The sequence below is a fragment of the Crocuta crocuta genome, unplaced genomic scaffold (genome assembly GCF_008692635.1).
Source record: "Crocuta crocuta isolate KB4526 unplaced genomic scaffold, BGI_CrCroc_1.0 scaffold6, whole genome shotgun sequence".
Taxonomy (NCBI): Eukaryota; Metazoa; Chordata; class Mammalia; order Carnivora; family Hyaenidae; genus Crocuta; species Crocuta crocuta.
Window position 1 is genome coordinate 4,946,539 of NW_027531917.1, and position 19,031 is coordinate 4,965,569.

At 40.5% G+C, this 19,031-nt stretch overlaps 1 protein-coding gene across 1 annotated transcript in view; it reads right to left on the reverse strand.

Annotated features, from left to right (window-relative positions):
* Positions 1 to 517: 517 nt before the first annotated feature.
* Positions 518 to 19,031, reverse strand: part of CRYBG3 (crystallin beta-gamma domain containing 3) — a 110,929-nt gene continuing 92,415 nt past the window's right edge. The window contains exons 18-22 of the mRNA XM_077774944.1: positions 10,420 to 10,559; positions 7,274 to 7,397; positions 2,921 to 3,079; positions 1,850 to 2,009; positions 518 to 1,120 (exon numbers count right to left, since the gene is read on the reverse strand). Coding sequence (XP_077631070.1) covers positions 1,032 to 1,120; positions 1,850 to 2,009; positions 2,921 to 3,079; positions 7,274 to 7,397; positions 10,420 to 10,559 — 672 coding nt within the window. The 3' untranslated portion in view covers positions 518 to 1,031. The remainder of the gene's footprint in view (positions 1,121 to 1,849; positions 2,010 to 2,920; positions 3,080 to 7,273; positions 7,398 to 10,419; positions 10,560 to 19,031) is intronic.

The following is a 19,031-nucleotide window of genomic DNA, read 5'->3' on the forward strand; positions in this document are numbered from 1 at the left end:
TAAAAAATGCTCAAAATAGTGGGTCTTTGTGTTTAAACAATTCACTGTTATTTTACAGTCTAAAGTGCTTATAGGTTGATATTTAAAAATATCACTGGTGGATTGAATCTATATAAAAATAGAGCAGATGGTTTTCTGCTTTCTGACAAAAGTTGGGGATGAGGGGAACAGCTGTTTAAGTTTAAAACCAACTCAGGAGGAAAAAATACTAAGTTGTGTAATTTTTAAAGGTGGTAACGATTACTTGATATCCTGCCTGATTTTGCTTATACATGGAAATGAAAAGTTGAGTTTTGTCATTTTATTAAATAAAATGGTAGAGTCAAGGCTCAAATACTATTTGGGTTTTCATTTGAACATTTGAAATTTACATCAGCAAAGAGAAATGTGACTAAAAACTCCTCGAGGGCAGATCAGGCAAAATCTAGGATGAGGCCTCAGCACCAGGACTGGTTCGAGTCTTGCCATCCGGAAGGGTATGTTACTAACAGAGTAGAAGGATGGCCACGGGTTATTNTAACAAAGCTGAGGTCCTTCTCTGGGGTCAGTTACAAGCATGAATACTTACGGTGCTTCTGTTATAAAAGCTTCAAAAGAGAAGAACCGTTAAGGCTTATCTAAACAGCAGCTTAATAGGAAGGTTTATTAAATACATTTTCAGGTATTGCTAAAAAAGTTACATTCTTGCAAAAGTATGACTTGACCTAAAGGAATTTGTTTCCCTGTGCTCAGCACTCACACACCCATCTAGTAGGATAACAGGAGAGAAAACACACACTTAAGGAAGCCTGCTCACCAAAACTGGACATCAAGCAGGAATAGAACCTTTCGCAGAAATCACATTGTGTTCTTCATAGGAACACTGAACCACCAGCAAGAATACTCTGAGCCTTTCCATGGTTAAGAGCAACTGTTTGGAACCTGGGAGAAAACATTCTGCTCAGTAATGGAGAAGCGCGAGGAAAAGGAGATTCCTCACCATGGGAGGGGAGGTTCCTTCTTCCTTTGCTTTCTCGAGATGTTCCCGATTCTCACAATATTTCAATGTCCCATTTCTGTGTTTCTTCTCCCTCCAGGGGTTGATTTACAATTACATGAGTCTTGTCATAATAATTTCCTCCTAAAATAGAAATTCCAAAAGATTATTTGTTCATACGGGTGCTTAACAATGTTCACAGGCTTTTATTCTGTCCATTGTGTGGTAGACTAGTACTTGATTTTACAGAGCAGCCTGAAATGGAAAACTGAGTTTAAACCAGCTTAGCTGTTAACAACCTCAAATAGGATGGACCTTATCATGACTCAAATTGAAAACATAAGGGGTGTAAATTGACTGCAAAAGCAGTGTGCCCTAACAAAGCAATTCTGAACAACAAAGTGCTCGGTTGGAGGCAGCTCTGGCTGAACGTCCACTGACCGTGGCTATGACTCAGCCAGTTAAAGCAACAGCCTGGACCTTGCTGAATTTAAAAACTAGCTTAAACAATACCATCAATTTTAACTGAAGGTTTTTAAGGACTACAGCAATTCATGGCAAAAAAGGTTTCTTTCTAAGAAACAGGACATTTTCTAGTTGATGAAGCTTTTATCAATTTACAATTGTTCTCAAAGATCATGTAGCAAATGAGAATTTTACAACTATACTAATGTACAAAAACCTTCTAAGGTTTGTCCTTAGGCTTTTCCTACTTGATCCAAGTAGCGAATTGTTTTGTTCATTAAAACAGCATTCTCTCTTTCCAAGAATAATTAGAAATAACTTAGTATTTCTTTTACCCAGGAGGTTTGGAATTTAAATTATATCCAGGGACATAGAACGTTTGTCCTGTAGGTTTGTTCAAAGGCCCACCTTTAACATCAAGGACAAGCTGATCACTGAGATAGGAGCTGATGGTTCCATTTCTGTTCAGCCTCCACTTCTGCCGGAACTGTCCATGTTCGGTCCATAGAGCCACTTTAGCTCCAGGTATGTCCCGACCACCAATCACATCGAGGCATGTATCACTGGCCTAAGAGGGTTAGGAAGCAAAGTGGCAGTACCGTGTTAGTGCGAATCAAGTGAACGGGGTGGGTCCCTTTTCTTTACACGACTCTCATCTAGAAAAGAAGACCCTATAGCATAATTATAATTCCACTAACTTTTTAAGTCTTCTTTACAGCTGAGAGAAGGAGATGAGTGGTACAGAAATAGATCTACTGAAGTTGAGGTGCTCGTTTTTAAAAGGATATCTGCATCTGACAACAGATGGTCAATGAAGGTTTGCTGCATTACAATTAAATGTTTATTAGCATAAACGTATCAGGTCAGTGGAGCTTGGTTTTCCTATAAGAGCATTGGGTGATGAGCTAGATAGCCATACGATAATTACTCTTAAGTGCTTTTCATTTTTGTTGATGAGAAAAGGGTGGATAATCCATCGGTGACATAATAAAACTGGTGTCCTATTCCCCAGAGCATCAAATGTAATGGAGCGTCACAAATGTAAACTTTACTTTTCTAAGCTTTCTCCAGTAACAACTTCGTGTACTACTGCTTCCCTGTGTATTTGAAAGTGGAAGTTTCAACATGATCAGAATCAGAAAGACAGCTGATTTTACCTGGGCCACAGTAAGGGATGTGTCACAAAAGCCTTATGTCCAGTTGGATCCAGCGGTTTTGGAACGTCATTTAGGCATATCCACCTACCTTAGTTTTTAACTTCAAATAGAGAATTTTTCCATCTAGAAAATTCAGTTTCTGAATCCCTTTCACTGAAAAACCTTAGTAATATACATCACAATATTTGTATAATCCTGCAACTAACTTTCTAGGAAGTTGGATTATTTTATAATGCCATTTGATTTGGCAAGATTCTGGTTTCCAAGAGGAAAAAAAAAAAAAAGGCCAAAAGGCAGGGCGCACTTTCAGTGGGGTGGTTACCTTGGACTTGAAGAGCCCTCGACAGTAGTGCCAGATCTGAGTGGTCTTGCCGCTGTAGGGAGAAATGCACACAGATGTTGCCCTTGTGTCAGCGACATTGCCGGTGACGGTCAGATACTCGTCCTGGGCCCGGTTCTTTATTCTGATGTACACTGCAGGCTAGCACGGGAGAGACCGCCAATTAGGAAGAAACCTTGTGAACCTGGAAATCAAGCCTTCCAGAGGACGGCTTGGGAGGCAGGCAGTGACGGAATCCAGCTTATGTATTCACTTGCACTCTTCCTCCCTTGAGTCAGTATGTTTAAGTTACTGTTTTTCTACTGAAAGATCTCAGGTCACTGAACACTTTTCTTCTAAACAATGCGCTTTTGGAAAGGTGAAAGGTAACGGTTTCCTTCACTAAAATGCCACATGTCAAGGGGCAGTGAAACATGCTGGACTTGCTGAGTTTCATTCAGGAACCAGGGTGTCCCATCCGTGTGGGGAGAAGAAGGGGAAGACGCTGCCCACCTCCAAGGCTCTCCCAACAACTTAGCAAACACTGCAATCGTGAGACCTAGTGTTTGAGCTACTGTTAAGTGCCAAATGTCTGCTGTGAAAAGTCTTGAAAAACCCAGGTAGCTGAGGGCCTGAGCAGCTGTCGTAATGTCTGTTTAACTTATCCTTTATGGACCTTTACACTTTAAGGGAAGAGACCATGTATGTTTAATCACTATGTAGGTATTCAAGAACTTTATCCCCTAAGCCTGGAAGACAGAGTTTTCAAATGCAACAGTAAATCTAGGACTTACCTAGATAATATTGATTGAGAGCTTAGTATATGTCAAGCAGTGTGCTAAATGCTCTCTGGGCCATTGTATTATCTGTCTATGTTAATAACCAGAAGAACCCTTTAAGAAAGTACAATGATGAGCCAAAGTTTACAAAGTTAACATAGATGTGCAGAAGCCAGGCTGGCCTTCACCAAAACTGTCCCTCTTAACCAAGATGCTCTAAGGTTTGCTTAAATGTACTAATTACCCTCAGACACAGAGAATAAGAGAAGGTGGCAGTGTGAATTAAGTCAGAAGAGGAAAAGATACAGCATAGGATGGAAACTCCCCAGAAACCATTCTTTCAGCCATAGGCCTCCTGTCTTAATGAAATAAAATACAAGACACTCCACATCCCCACCTTGGGTCATACGCTGACACCTCAATCAGAACTTTGCTAAATAATAACAAACCATCTATTGAATATGGAAGCATTTCAGCTCTGAGAAACCTAAGTGCAAGATAAATGCAGCAATGTATCATTGTAAGCCTCTTCGACTATTCTGACTGAAACTTAGATCAACTGAAAGCCAGTTGAATTTGGTATATTGCTGCCATGTTTGGCCTTTCTAAGGAAATAAACATTCTGAGTACTTAAGCGAGTAGAAGGACACATTTTTATCTGGTAATTTAAAGTAGGTAAAAAAGACTCTACTAGGCAAAATGTTTTAAACGTTTCAGCACACTACTTTCACATTCATAATGACAATGTACTAAGTATTTGTGGTTGATAATAAGTACAGGAATTACATAATTCTGTAAGTCTCCCACTGCCAATTATTAATTCTTGAGGCTTCAGTACAGCTTTACTCGTTTCTTTACCTTGCACACAGAAAACAACAGGTATGAGGGGCGACCTTCACAGAGGACACAATTCCAATTATGTTAGGACCAAGCATCACAGTTTTAATCAATTAACTTGAGCAAAGTACTAATTACCCTTACTACACACTTGTGGTCTGGCTCTTCTGTAATTATACTTTAAAATAGTGATATGCATTATAAGTGCCTTAGTGACTTCCTAATTCCCAAACTCAAAGAGGATTGCATTTTAATTATTCCTGAATTTCCCAACAAGAAGATGAACTATATAGTAATACCAAGAGCCTTACCAAAAATGAAATGACCATAATACTGTTTTAGAAACCCGAGTTCCTTTGCTGGGGTTTAAAGCTGTAGCCTAAGTAAACAAAGGCAAAATAATCTAGAAAAATATTATTTTTAAAATTGATTATTAAACTAGAATAGGAATCCAACGGTTCCTAAAGCACAATGCAATAACAACACAGTGTTAACTGTCAAAATCTTTTCTGTGAAATTAGAGGATATTGTTCTCGCTCTTCTTTATCTCAGGACCCTGAACAATCAGAGACCTCCTTCTCCAGTAAGGAGCTACCTTTCACAAGTGAGGGAGTAGTCTTAGTGTCTAGGTTAGCCTCTAAAGTTCCTAAGAACATAGGATTGAGAATTATTATACAGTTGGTAAAAGCTAAACTGAATTCCCATTTCTGCCTTGCCTTTTCCCAAGGTTTTCAGTGGGATTACCCACCATCTCATATGAGCAGAGTGAGGAATAAGCGAGATGTGAAGTTCATGAAATCCTGTACCACAAACTCTTTGCCAGGAAAGCCTGCTCATGTTTAGAGTCACTCAGAAGAGCAATTTCTGATTCTCTCAAGAGACACTGTGAATAATGAACTTTCAAAATAAATGTGTTCCCACAGTAATGTAAGCCAGATGTTTTGTCAGGCTTTTTATATACATCTTCTTATTTAATCCTCACAACAATCCTGAGAGGTGAGCAATGGGATCACTGTTTCATCAGAGAGGAATCTAAGGTGCCAGAAAGTGAAGTGACTCACCGGAAGTCACAGTGCTTACCAGTGGCACAGCCAGGATTTGAACCAACAGAGCCAGAGAGTAGTGGGAGTGTGTGTGTGTGTGAGTGTGTGTGAGAAAGGGACAGCAAGACCACTTAGGTTAATTTTTTACTGGCTACCATTTATTTAACACCTAATATGTCCAATCTGAACATCAGAGCCTCAGAACTTCTATCCACTATGCCACCCTCAGCCCAGTGCCTGGGATATATGGTGACTCTGCAAATATTGATCTTACTTTGGAGAAGTTAAGTGTGTGGTTGCCCAACACAAATTTTAGAAAATAAATCTGGGTTCAAATCCTGGTTCTGACAGTTGGAGGACTTTTGCCAATTTGCTTTACCTCTCTGACCTTTATTTTCCCATCTGGAAAACGGGAATAACAACTCCTACCTGAAAGGGCTTGTTGTTGGCATCAAGTGAGAAGACTTTCAAATTAGAAGTCAAATGACATAACCACTGACCATCGCACCTGATCCCCTGGCTTGGGTTTGCCACCTTCTGTGAAACCTCCCATGGCTCCACACATGCTCGTATTTCCTTTCTGTGACCCAGGCATTGCCTGTGGCTTTTTGATGGTTATACACTGTTTTCCGCTTTATGTTACTGTTTTGAGTTGGACTTGTTTTAACCCAACAAACATGTTAAACTTCAATAAAATCAGAGATCATATCCACTCTCTAAATCTTCCACAATTCTTAGCATAATGTCAAACATTCATTCATCCATTTATACATTCATTTCTTCTTTAGACAGTCCCTGAATTCCTACAATGTGCCAGCCTCTGTGACAGATACAAAGGGTAGAGCAATGAGCACACCTTGCAGAGACCTTGGCTTCCTGGGGCATGCAGCAGAGTAGGAATGTGCCCAGTCTGACCACAACTGCACTTACAAACCACATGCAGTGTCTCGCAGAAAAAGAACCAGGTCATTTAGGATCTAAATTAGGCATGCTGAATTATGAGAGAGGCATGCTGGGAGACCTGACACTTAAATTTAGGAGTAGTAGTAGAACTAGCCAGGCAAAGAATGAGGGGAGAGACTTCCAAACCGAGGGCACAGCCTGTGTTAAGAGCCTGAGTAGGAAAGACTCTGTACATTGGTTGTCTATTCACAGCCCCATGTGAGGAAGGAGGAGACCAGTGACAGAAGTTGCTGGAGAAGCAAGGGGCACCAGATCACATAGGCACATTGATGGGATCAGATCGCATCCCAAGGGCAGTGCAGTGGGAGGCTTTTGAACAGAAGATCCATAAGCAGTAGGTGTGTAATAAATACTATTTTAGTTAAGTTGCCAACATCCATCCTGAGTTTTATTAAGTAGGGGAAAACGTCCAAGTACTTAGAAAGTAAAACTAGGGCAGTCTCTGACTTCATGGTTTCCTTTGATTTTTTCACAGAAGACCTCATGATACTTATTTTTCCATGAAAGGTCAACAAGGTCAGTAAGATTGTGGACTCAAACCCAAAATCCAACATTCACCTTAGACAATGTAATCAATCAGTTAACATACAAGATTCCTCATCCTGATTTGATCCCCTTGTAACATAAATGTCAAAAACTAAATGGTCAATATTTCAGACGCTGTGGTTCATGACATTTCTACTAGAAAATCAGGCTATTTTGGATCTTATGGGTTTTTTTTCTTTTCTCCTTACCTGCTTCATAGGACGGAGGGAACCAATTGTCTTCCATCCGCTGAATACTGTCCAATTTGGGATCTCATTAGGCTCGAGTAGGATCTGTTTTCCTAAGAAATTAGATCCTTCATAAGCTATCCACCTACATAAAAGCAGGGAAAAAAAGTTTTAAGAGTACTTAAAAACAAAAAGCAATCTCTTATCAAAAACACCATCTTGTATACAAGATTCATTCTCTAAAACTTCTAGGTTTGTAGATCTTGTAAGAAAATATGTGTAACACTTTTTTAACAGAGGGCAGGAGGGACTAGGAGAAAGGCCTTGCACTGGGCTCAGAAGATTTGCATTCCACTTAGGATTCTGGTTTCCTTCTAAAACAAGGTTCCCTCTGGGTCTAAAATTCTGTGTTTCTTTGATGTTGTCTGTTTTTGGTAACAGTTTAACATTCAAAGACAGACCACAGCCTCTCCCTGTCACCAGTTACGCACACTAGGCTACTCTCCCATGCGTAGGCTCATTGCCAGGTGTCCTTCGGGGCCTCTCTAGGCGGTTCCAGGGACCTTCCAGGCACACTCCTTCTACAACTTCTCCAAGGCCATCTAGGGCAACTGAAAAATTATCTACAGAAATCCACTGTCTTGCTTTCAGGCCCAGCTCTGTTGCAAATCCTTTTCAGTACCCTTAGGGCCTCCAACTTGGGCCAAGTTAAAGCATATAGAAATATTCAGAACCTTGAGGGGAGTCTCAAGACTTAAGTGGCTGCATTCCTTCTTTTATTGACTTACACTAGGTACTTTTACTCCACAACGACATGGTGAATAGTTGTGACTCAGGATGGCCAACTGAAATCATCATCTAGTCCTTTACAGAAGTTTGCTGAGCCCTGATTTAGCTGAACTAGCTCACAGTTATAATAAACTGGGATTGCCAAGGGGCGCCTGGATGGCTTAGTCGGTTGAGCGTCCGACTTTCGCTTGGGTCATGATCTCGCGGTTCGTGGGTTCGAGCCCCGCATCGGGCTCTGTGCTGACTGCCAGCTCAGAGCCTGGAGCCTGTTTCAGTCTGTGACTCCCTCTCTCTCTGACCCTCCCCTGCTCACGCTGTCTCTCTCTCTCTCCTAGAAATAAATAAAACATTAAAAAAAAAATTAAAACTGGGATTGCCAAGAAGATCTGAAATTCTCAGGACTCGAGGTCACCACGAACAGGGCTTTCAGAAAAAAAGCGTGGAAGATGAGGTGGCTACCTTGCCTGGTTCAAACAAAGCACTCTGCTCCCCACAATCAGGGTCAGGCTTGGCCTGATTTTTCATGGAGAGATAAATAGGATGTTTGACCTTCCTCTGCTCCTTCTTGCCTACACAAATCTGAACTATGGAGAGGCTCATCTACCTCTCCAGCTGTGCAGACTTTCTAAAGAGGCAGGGAAGTTTCAGTTATAAGGCAAGACTTGAATAAACTACACCTCAACACATATTAATCTCAATGGATTCTATGGCTGAAAAGCATAGAAGCTTGACTAATTGGAGATATGGGATAACACAGGGATCAAGTGAAACAAAACAAAAAAGGCGTCAACAGGGCAGCGGCCTGTGCATTCAGTCCTGTTCTCAGCCATTTGCAGCACAGGAAACCCTTCAGACCGCATTCTCTATTCCTTACTCTGTGTACTCATTCTCTCATAGAGAATCCAGAACAGGGAGGTAGGTAGATAATAAGCTAAAGAGAAGACATAATGTCAAGGTAAAATAGCACCAGTTTTCTACAAAAGACTGAAATAAGAAATTTTAAGAAATTACAACAGGTGAGTCAGTAATTATCAGTTCCACTTAGGAATGTAAAGAAAAGTGTAAAAATTCTGTGAAAGTCCTATATCATAGGATGTAGAATTCAAAAGACTTAGTTAAGTGGTAAATGATATACCAGTATATAGTATGGGGATTATTATGCAGAGTAAGTCAATTTATGGTTAAGAAACACCAATGTCAAATGCTTTGAAGAAGAAAAATTAAATTGTCTTACATGGGAGTATTCAAAAGCCATTTATTATAATAGTTGACTTAATTTTCAAATCAACTTATATTCTTGGCTCTCTCTTATGTTATCCCCAGATATTTAAATAAGCAGAGTTTATTAACACACAATTTAAAAGTCATAGGAAATAAAGACAATCATCTTTATATTAATCATCGAGAGCTATGTGTGTTCTTTTAGTTCACTTTTGGTACCAAAACAGCAACAGGGCAGGAGGAGGGGCAGCTTACGTGCCACTCTCCAGGTAGGCCCTGAGAGGCAGATCTCCCGGGAAGCCTTCAGGCCTCAACCTCTGAGCCTCTCACCGGCAGGCCTCTTACCATTTCTGTTCTAAATAAATATGCAAGTTCATACCTAATTTATGTATCTGTCATTTTTCATTCCTTTTCTTAAAGTAATCTCCCAGATTGTGTAAGTGTAGGCCCCACACAACCGGGATCCAGCCCAACAACCTGAATGGACAGCAACACCGGTGGGTGGTAGGTCCACCAGCACATTCAGCATGAAAGTAAGTCCCCTGGAGAGAAAGCTCTAGAACACAGAGGACATCAAATCAAAATACAATACCACATTTCCAGTCTGATGAACGGTCGGCTGTCTTGGGCCAGTAGTGGTCTCAACCGGTCAAGGCCATCTGGTCTACCTCCTCTAAGACACATGCTCTCAACACATGGCGGCCCTTCTGTCCCAAAGGGCTCTTCCCCAAGACTGCTGCATGCTACTATTTACTGGAGCTAGTCCACAGCCTTATATCATGTAAACAGAAACTATTCTCATTGCATTAAGAGAGAGGAGTAATAGCATCTTCAGACCACACAACGATAGCAGTGGAGAAATAAAAAGCAACTATTGTTGGGGCACCTGGGTGGCTCAGTTGAGCATCCAACTCTTGATTTCAGCTGAGGTCAGCATCTCACAGTCATAAATTCAAGCCCTACATGAAGCTCTGCACTGACAGTATACAGCCTGCCTGGAATTCTCTCTTCCCTTCTCTCTCTGCCTCCCGTGCTGGTGCTCACTCTCTCGAAAATAAATGAACATTAAAACAAAAAAGAAAAAAAGAAAAAAGCAACTGTGCAGCTCTCTCCTAAAACAGTAAGTGAACCAGGCCAAACCTCTGTCCCATACTTACAGTCCACTTTTTACCCATACAGACTGGGTGTAGAAGTGCAGGTCCTTGTTCAGAACAGAGTTCACAGCCTCTTCTAGATGTAACTCTCTTCCTTCACAGTGTTCCAGAGCAAAAAGGCTAATGGAGGGTTCTTCAAAAACCTAACAGCAAAAAAAGAGAAAGCATCACCACATAGGTGGCCATACTCCAGTGACCTCCCAGTCAGAACACGGGGCACCCTGGATCCACTGTAATCTCGAATGTATACAGTTTACTGCTCCACCCTCTAATGATATTATAGTCAAAACTGCACAGGTGAGACTAAATTTTACTCATTTTTGTTTGCTTTTTAATAAATTAAAATTGAAGTTTCAGAACAGCAATCTTAGTCTCATAATGAAAATGGACACTTGGTTCCAATTAAGGTCTGGTTGTGCTGTAATAGGGACACTTTGGTCCTGTCAATGCTTTCAGCTGGTAACAGGATAAACATGGAATGGAATGGCACTCTCCTTTCCCCAGAAAGTCACAGGAGCAGTCACCGAGAACACAACACTTGATGGCTTCACGCTCTTAGGAGGAAGAAAAAGGCATTCTTTTTTCTTTTTTTGAAAGAGAAAGAAGAGAGAATGGGGAGAAGGGCAGAGGGAGAGAGAATCTCAAGCCGTCTCCACACTTAGCATGGAGCCCAACATGGGTCTCTCAATCCCATGTCTGCAAGATCATGCCCTGGCTTGAAATCAAGAGTCAGATGCTGAAGCAACTGAATCTCCCAGGCACCCAAGAAAAAGGCATTTTTAATTTTATAACAACAAAAACCCAGAATGAACAGGGGCAGGAGTGATTTCTACGTTCAATCTAAGTATTCCCCAACCCCTTGTATCAGAGAAAAACAGAACCAATTTTGCTTTTTTTCACTCATTGGTATATGCAAGTCACCATGCTACAGGACTCTTCAGGGATGAGAAGACAAAGCAAGGCACCATCCTTATGTTTGGGGCATTACTAACTAATAACTAAATTTGGAGAATGGCACAGATATTGAAATGTAATCCAGGGTAGAAAAAGAATATGCCCTGTGAAAGTTCTCAGAATCTAGAAGACGTGATGCGTTTTTAGCAGAAGGGAGCAGGGGTGAAGGAAGCTTCACAGAGGTGGATGCTGTGGTATGTGAACTCAGTCTTCAAGAATGCCATGGAAGGGGCGCCTGGGTGGCTTAGTCGGTTAAGCATCCGACTTTCGCTTAGGTCATGATCTCGCGGTTCATGGGTTCGAGCCCCGNAACAGAAATGCATGGAACATGTTAAGGGAACAGCAAATAGATCCATATGGCTAGAACAGAGGCCAACAGGAAACTGTCAAGTACCCCCACTGTTTGCTAGGAGGTATTGAATTGTCTGCTTCTCCTTGCCACTGACAGGGCAGAGACAGATTTATTGCCAATGGAGAGTCCTTGAAGGATTCTGGACAGGGGCCTAGGAAAGGATCTGTAATTGGTACATGAGAGGCAGAGCACTAGCAGCAGGGAATGTCGATGTTCAAAGAACAGTAAATAAACAAATGACTTTGTGTAAGAGCAAGATGAATTATGAAAGCACTATTCTTTGCAGCAGTGTCTGGAATAACAAAGGACATGGAACAACTTAAATATCCATCAAAAGGAGACTGCCTAAGTTATGGTACATTCATAGAGAAATGCAGCTGTAAAAAAGAATAAGGAGATCTTTATGAAAGATCTCCAAGATATATTCCTTAGAGGCAAATACAGTGAAGAGTAATGTGGAATAGCACACTTATTCTGCTTCCACTTGTGCAGAAAAGGGAAAACTTATGCACATGCCTACATATAAGGTGCACGTGTACACATGAACAATTTCTTTAAATAAAAAAAAAAAAAAGAAAGAAAGAAACTGCTCCATGACTACCCATTAGAATAGGACCTGAAAGATGAAGGACACAAGCAGGAGCCAAGGTTCTGACTACATGCCTTTTGTACTTTTTGACTTCTGAAGTATTATTAATTCAAAAATTTAATTTTTTAATGTTTCTTTTTTTAATGTCTATTCATTTTTGAGAGGCAGAGTGTGAGTGGGGAATGGGCAGAGAGAGAGGGAGACACAGAATCTGAAGCAGGCTCCAGGCTCTGAACTGTCAGCACAGAGCTCAACGCGAGGCTGGAACTTGTGAACGGCGAGATCATGACCTGAGACGAAGTTGGACTCTCAACCAACTGAGCCACCCAGGCGCCCCTCATGTTTGTTTATTTTTGAGATGGAGAGACAGAGTGTGAGTGAGGAAGGGGCAGAGAGAGAGAGGGAGACACAGAATATGAACCAGGATCCAGGCTCTGAACCATTAGCACAGAGCCCAACACAGGACTCGAACTGACGAACCATAAGATCATAACCTGAGCTGAAGTCAAGACACTTAACCTGAGCCACTGAGGTACCCCTCAAAAATTTAAATTGGTGATTATTATGCACATTTTGCATGTATATGTTCTTTTTCTTTTTTTTATTGGGGGGGAGGCACACAAGTAGGGGATGGGCAGAGAGAGAAGGAGAGGCAGAGAGAGAGAATCCCAAGCAGGCTCTGCATTGTTAGCTCAGGTGGGAGTCGAACTCATAAACCATGAGATCATGACCTGAAGAAAAACCAAGTCAGATGCTTAACTGACTGAGCCACCCAGGCACCCCTGCATTTTTCTTTAAATGGACCTCAGGAAATTTATCAGACAACATGAGTGAAGCAAATAGAAATGGTAGATGGGAAAAAGCAAGATAGTAAAAGCTCAACAATGTAAGACAAGAGGGATGGTTCTAAGGAAGGAATGAGACGTCCAATCCACTGTTTCCCATTAGGTCAGGACCTCTGAATAGGAATCAGTCCATGAGGGGAAAGATCACTTTGAAAGGATGAACTATGCTTCCTCTGAAATACAAGGAAAGACAGAAAAAGAATGCCAAAGAAATTTCCAGGTTTGTAAAGTTGGTAAATGTGTGAGTTATCTTCTCTTTGCATTATGCGGCAAAGGTTACCTGCTGATGAAGGAAGGTATGAAGCACTGTCCAACAGAACTTGCTGCATATCTGTACTTACCAGCCACATCTGGTCACTGAGCATTTGAAATGTGGCTTGTGTGACCAAGGGACTGAATTTGCCTTAAGTAAATATTAAATATAAATATATTATAAATATCATATAAATAAATAAGAAATAATGACATGTGGCTAGTGTATGGTAATGGACAGTACAGATTAAGGGATTAGAGGATACTGGATGAGACAGACCGTCACAATCACTGTGTGCAGTGAGACAGTAAGGTAAGCCTTCAAGGGCTATCCAGGAGCACTGACTTTCCTTCAGCAAATACCATAAACTGGGTCAGGAATAGAGCTTCATCTCTAGTTCCTGAGTGACTACAGGTAAGATTCAGCACCTCTTCTGCTATCTGCAAAATAAAAACTGGAAGCAGCCCAACAGTTTATAGAAGACATGTCCTTACAGGAGTCCAGAACAGCAGGTAAAAATAGCAGATTCTAAATTGCCCACTAAAACTGGTGACTAAAGATGGACAATGACAATCAAAATCCACAGATAAGCCTCTGCCTTTGTTGTTGGACTTTCTCCAACATCTTTACCCTTATGCTTTTAAAAAAGCATTTCAGCTTACTTCTTTGTATCTCTTCTGGTTGAGTTACTAACTAGTAAGGAAGGGCAGCCAGGCAAGAAGCCCAGACAGGGCTCACAGTCAACTGTTAGCAACATTCTCCCCAGTGAGGAGTCTGATGAAGTAGAATGGCAGATACCTCTATTAAAGGCCTTTAAGGCTGACATACTGTAACTGTTTTAAACCCAAGAGGGAAAAAAATTAAAAGCTTACTAGAAGAATGTAATTTAAATGCTAAACATTATTCTAAGAAAAATAGGACCTGTGTATATTTTTCTTCCTCCTTTTGCAAGATGCATACAAAAACATTTTTATTTTTTATTTATTAAAATTCTTGTAATGTTTTATTTCTGAGAGAGAGAGACAGAGAGAGAGAGAGAGAGAGAGAGAGAGAAAGAGAGAGAGAGAGAGAGAGAGAAAGAAACAGTGTGAGCAGGGGAGGATAAAAGAGGGAGATACAGAATCTGAAGCAGGCTCCAGGCTCTGAGCTAGCTGTCAGCACAGAGCCCTCGCAGGGCTCAAACCCACAAACCGCAAGATCATAACCTGAGCCAAAGTCAGACGCTTAAGCGACTGAGCCACCCAGGCACCCCACAAACACACTTTTAAAAAGATTGCCATTATCCCTCAAACTGCATAAAATTCACTCTCCAATGGCAATTCTGAATCTAGAAATTTATCTTTGGGAAACTATGTAAAATGCAGAGCAGGGGATCACAAAAGATGACTTTAAAACGATGATGGAGACAGAGAACAAAATTGTAGAGAATGACGGAGACAGTATGTTTAAGAGTTTATGTAAGTCAGTAAAAACAGCCTGTTGCTCCACTAACAGCAATGGGCTATCACCAAGTGGTCCCATTGACGAGACTTCTCATTTAAGAGCATCTACTGTCTCTACACTCACAGTCATCCACGCTCTAGAGGTTTGATCTATTTTCAACTTGATCTTTCGCTCTTTAAATTGTTTAAATTTAAATGATTTTAATTTTTAAATGTACTTATAGATGTGCTTGATTTATAAATATACTTAAAGGTTACGAAGGTAAACGTAAGTGCTAATGTGGACAGAATGGTGGAAGGTGGTAGATAGCTAATTGTTCAGAAATAAAGAATGCTGAAGAACTACTTCAAAGTCCTATTTTTCTGATACATTTTCCAGATATGAAAGTAAGAATATAAACTATTAATAGTCCTCAAAACTGCAGATGAGAGAATAACCTAAACTTTCCAAGGACACCAGAAAACACCAGAGTTTAACTACAATTTGAGCTCTACAAATGTCTTGGCCTCAGTCCATGTTGACATGGTTACAAGACGGCCAACCATTTGGGGCCAAAGGCTCTTCTTAGGTGTCAACAGTAACAGGACATTCCTGCTGGGTTAAGTTTAAGCCAGGTAAAAATCAGTTTCTAAAAGAAGAACATAATAAGAAAGAAAAGGAATACTTGAACAGATTATATAAGATAAATTTTAAGAAGAAAACACCTCTACCTCATCCCATCAACTAAACTATATTTTAAGTGACAATACTAGTTCTAATTAACATATGCAGCACCTTCATATGCTCCTGGCATTATATGTAAATACCTCCATCCACAACCCCCTTATCCATAGCTCTGAAATGCAGAAAGCTCTAAGCTCCCCAATTTTTTTTTCCTAATTCAACTGACAACAAAATCTGACTTGAAGAAGTAGAGGGCTACTTATAATATTTCTCCAATATGTATAGCCATAAATACATTTGCTACAGTAATAGGAATGTGTTTAATTATGGGGTGCTCTCAAGAACCCTTTCGGAGTGTTTCCTTAAATGCTACATATGAACCAGATCACTGTTTAAAATGGGAAAAAAATCCCAAATCTCCAAATATATTCAGATTAGCAGACTGTGAATTTATTTCCTTATTTAATCCACATAACTACCTTTTGATGTGGGAGCTATTTTTATCCCCCCTTTAAAGATGAAGAATCAAGGCACAGTTCACTCACAGTAAGTACAAGAGCTGGCATTTGAATCTAGACAGTACGACCCCAGAGGCTGTGTTCTTAAACCCTACACTGTGGCTCTAACATATTCTAAATGCCGGTAATTTTAATGGTGAATATATCTACTGCCATGTGCGATAATGTCTGGAGTACCTGACTCCAACTTGCTCAGATGGGCAATGTATATATATGATTCCTATTTCTTACCTCCCTTCTCTGGCTTCAAAAGTGTGTCTGTCACCTGAATCTGAAGTTCTGAGATCCTAGTGAGAGTATTCTGCTAGAAGGACTACATTTATGTCAACACATCTTCAATATAACTGGATAAAATTTTTGAATCCAAGTGATTTTTGACTTAGAAAAAATACTAAAGACCTTTACTCGAGCAACTGTATAGTTGAGTTTCAAATCACCATGTATATGGAAAAGGTGTTAACAGTACCTCAGGGTTATATTAATTGGTTAGACTCTAAATATAACAAACTTTTCAAGATATTCAGCAATTAGCCATGAGAACAGCCATATCCACATAGCTTGACAATATCACTTCAGCTCGATCTTTGCCAAATGAACAATGGCTAGCCGAAACATGAAGTACAAGTAAAATGAATTCAAGGAAAAGTAACCAAATGCATACCTCTAAAACCATTCCATTCCAGAGCAATACTTAACAGTGTGTTGGCAAAAAGTTATGTGAAATTATAGAAAATTAACATAAGGCTCATAAATCTCTAATATGACTCTAATCTGGAATCTTTTGAGTTTGGCATATTAAAAACAAAAACATAAATACTTTCAGCCTCCCAAGCCAATGGCAGTCTTGATGTTGCTTAACCAATATTAATTACTGTCTATGAGCTCTGTTACTGAGTGCTTATCATGAGCTAAGGCTGCACACGCCCTAGCTTGTTTAAAACTCGCACTTTATTAGATGAGAAAGCTGAGGCTTAGGGTAGTCAGAAACCTGCCCAGGGCCACTCAGCAAACAAGTAAGGGTCTGTTGGGCTCCCAGACCCAACTCTTCACCAGTGAACTATAATCCTCTACAGAGAACTGTGTTCATTTTGTTTACAAAATCATTTTGTTTACAAAATCAGTCTCCTTCTAGATCTACTTTCTAGTTGGTCTCCCCTCTCCGCTTTTTAAGAAAATTATTTTTCCTATTTAAAAGAAGCTAAACATTAAAAAAATAATATACAGATAGACTATGTACCCAACACCCCAAAGCAATAAATTTTATTGTATTTGTATTGGATTTTATAAGTACATAAAGGTACAGCTGAATTTGAGCATCTTCTTTCTAAAGGTAACCACCTTGCTGAAGATATGACTTCTTCCAGCTTGTATTTTTATACTTTACTAATGGTTGTGCATCCTTTGTTTTTATCTTGTTAACATTTATTTAAAAAACATTTTTTAATGTTTATTTTTTTGAGAGAGAGACATAGACAGGGGTGATTCGGGGAGGGGACTGAGAGAGAGGGAGACACAGAATCTGAAGCAGGCTCTAGGCTCTGAGCTGTCAGCACAGAGCCCAGTGTGGGACTGCAACTCCCTAACCGTGAGATCATGACCTGAGCTGAAGTCAGATGCTTAACTGACTGAGCCACTCAGGCGTCCCTAATGTTTATGTATTTTGAAAGAGAGACAGAGAGAGAGAGACTGTGTGTGCACACACGAGTGGGGGAGGGGCAGAGTGAGAGGGTGAGAGAGAATCCCAAGCAGGCTCTGTGCTTGTCAAGTGCTGTCAATGTGGGGCTTGAACTCACAAACTTTGAGATCATGACTTGAGCAGAAACCAAGAGTTTGACATTCAACTTACTGAGCCACCCATGTAACCCTGCAACTTTTGTTTTTAAATTTCATTGAAAGTATCTTACTAGAATACCCTTTAGTAACACATGGAACTCAACTTCCATTCACTGTACCCACTGTCTTACATTTCCTCACATGGAGGTGCTGTGGCTCCTTTTCATCCATCAATAAACTGCAACAAACATCCTTATTCCACTGCCTTGCCTTCCCCCCTCCCCCCCCATATAACTAACACGGCTTCCACAAGCTGTGTATGAATAATTCCATTTCTCTGCCACCAAACCATTCAAATGTTTCTATCTAAAGTAAGGCAATGTTACCTAATTATTTTTTTACTTGGCATTTACTTGATCACTAATGAGGTTTAACATTTTTTGCATATCCTTTAGCCATTTTTCTCTCTTCTCTGAACTCTCTAATTCACATCCTCTTACTTAGTTTTCAAATGGGTTTTTCTTTTTTCTCAATTGATTTAAGAGTTCTTTTTATATTCTGTATACTAAACCTTTGTAGGTTTTATAAGGGCTGCAAATATAGCCTCTCAGTCTGTGACTTGCTGCAGTAGGCTGAAAAATTCCCATTCCCACACCTCCCATTCCCACCCAACCCCCAAAGTGTCCACACCACCCATTCCCACCCAACCCCCAAAGTGTCCACATCCTGATCCCTGAANTGCTGCAGTAGGCTGAAAAATGTTCCCCCACCTCCACACCTCCCATTCCCACCCAACCCCCAAAGTGTCCACATCCTGATCCCTGAAACCTGTGAATAGGTTACCTGATATGGTAAAAGGGATTTTGTAGATGTGACTAAGAGTTAAAAATCTTGAGGTGGGGATATTAGTCTGGATTATTCACAGAGGCCTAATACAGTCACAAGGGTCCTCATCAGAGGCAGGCAGGACAATCAGGGAGAGAGGACAGAGAGAAGTTGGGGGGATGCACTTTGAAGACAGACAATGACCATAAGCCAAGGAATGCTGAGGAGGCCAAGAAGCTGGAAAAGGTAAGAAACCAATTCTCCTTTTAGCATCTTCCAGAAGGAATGCAGTCCTGCCAGCACCACAGTTTTACTATGCTAAGACCATTTTAGACCTTCTGACCTCTAGAACTCTAGAATGTGGTTTTTTGTTTAAAATCACTAAGTTTGTGGAAATTTA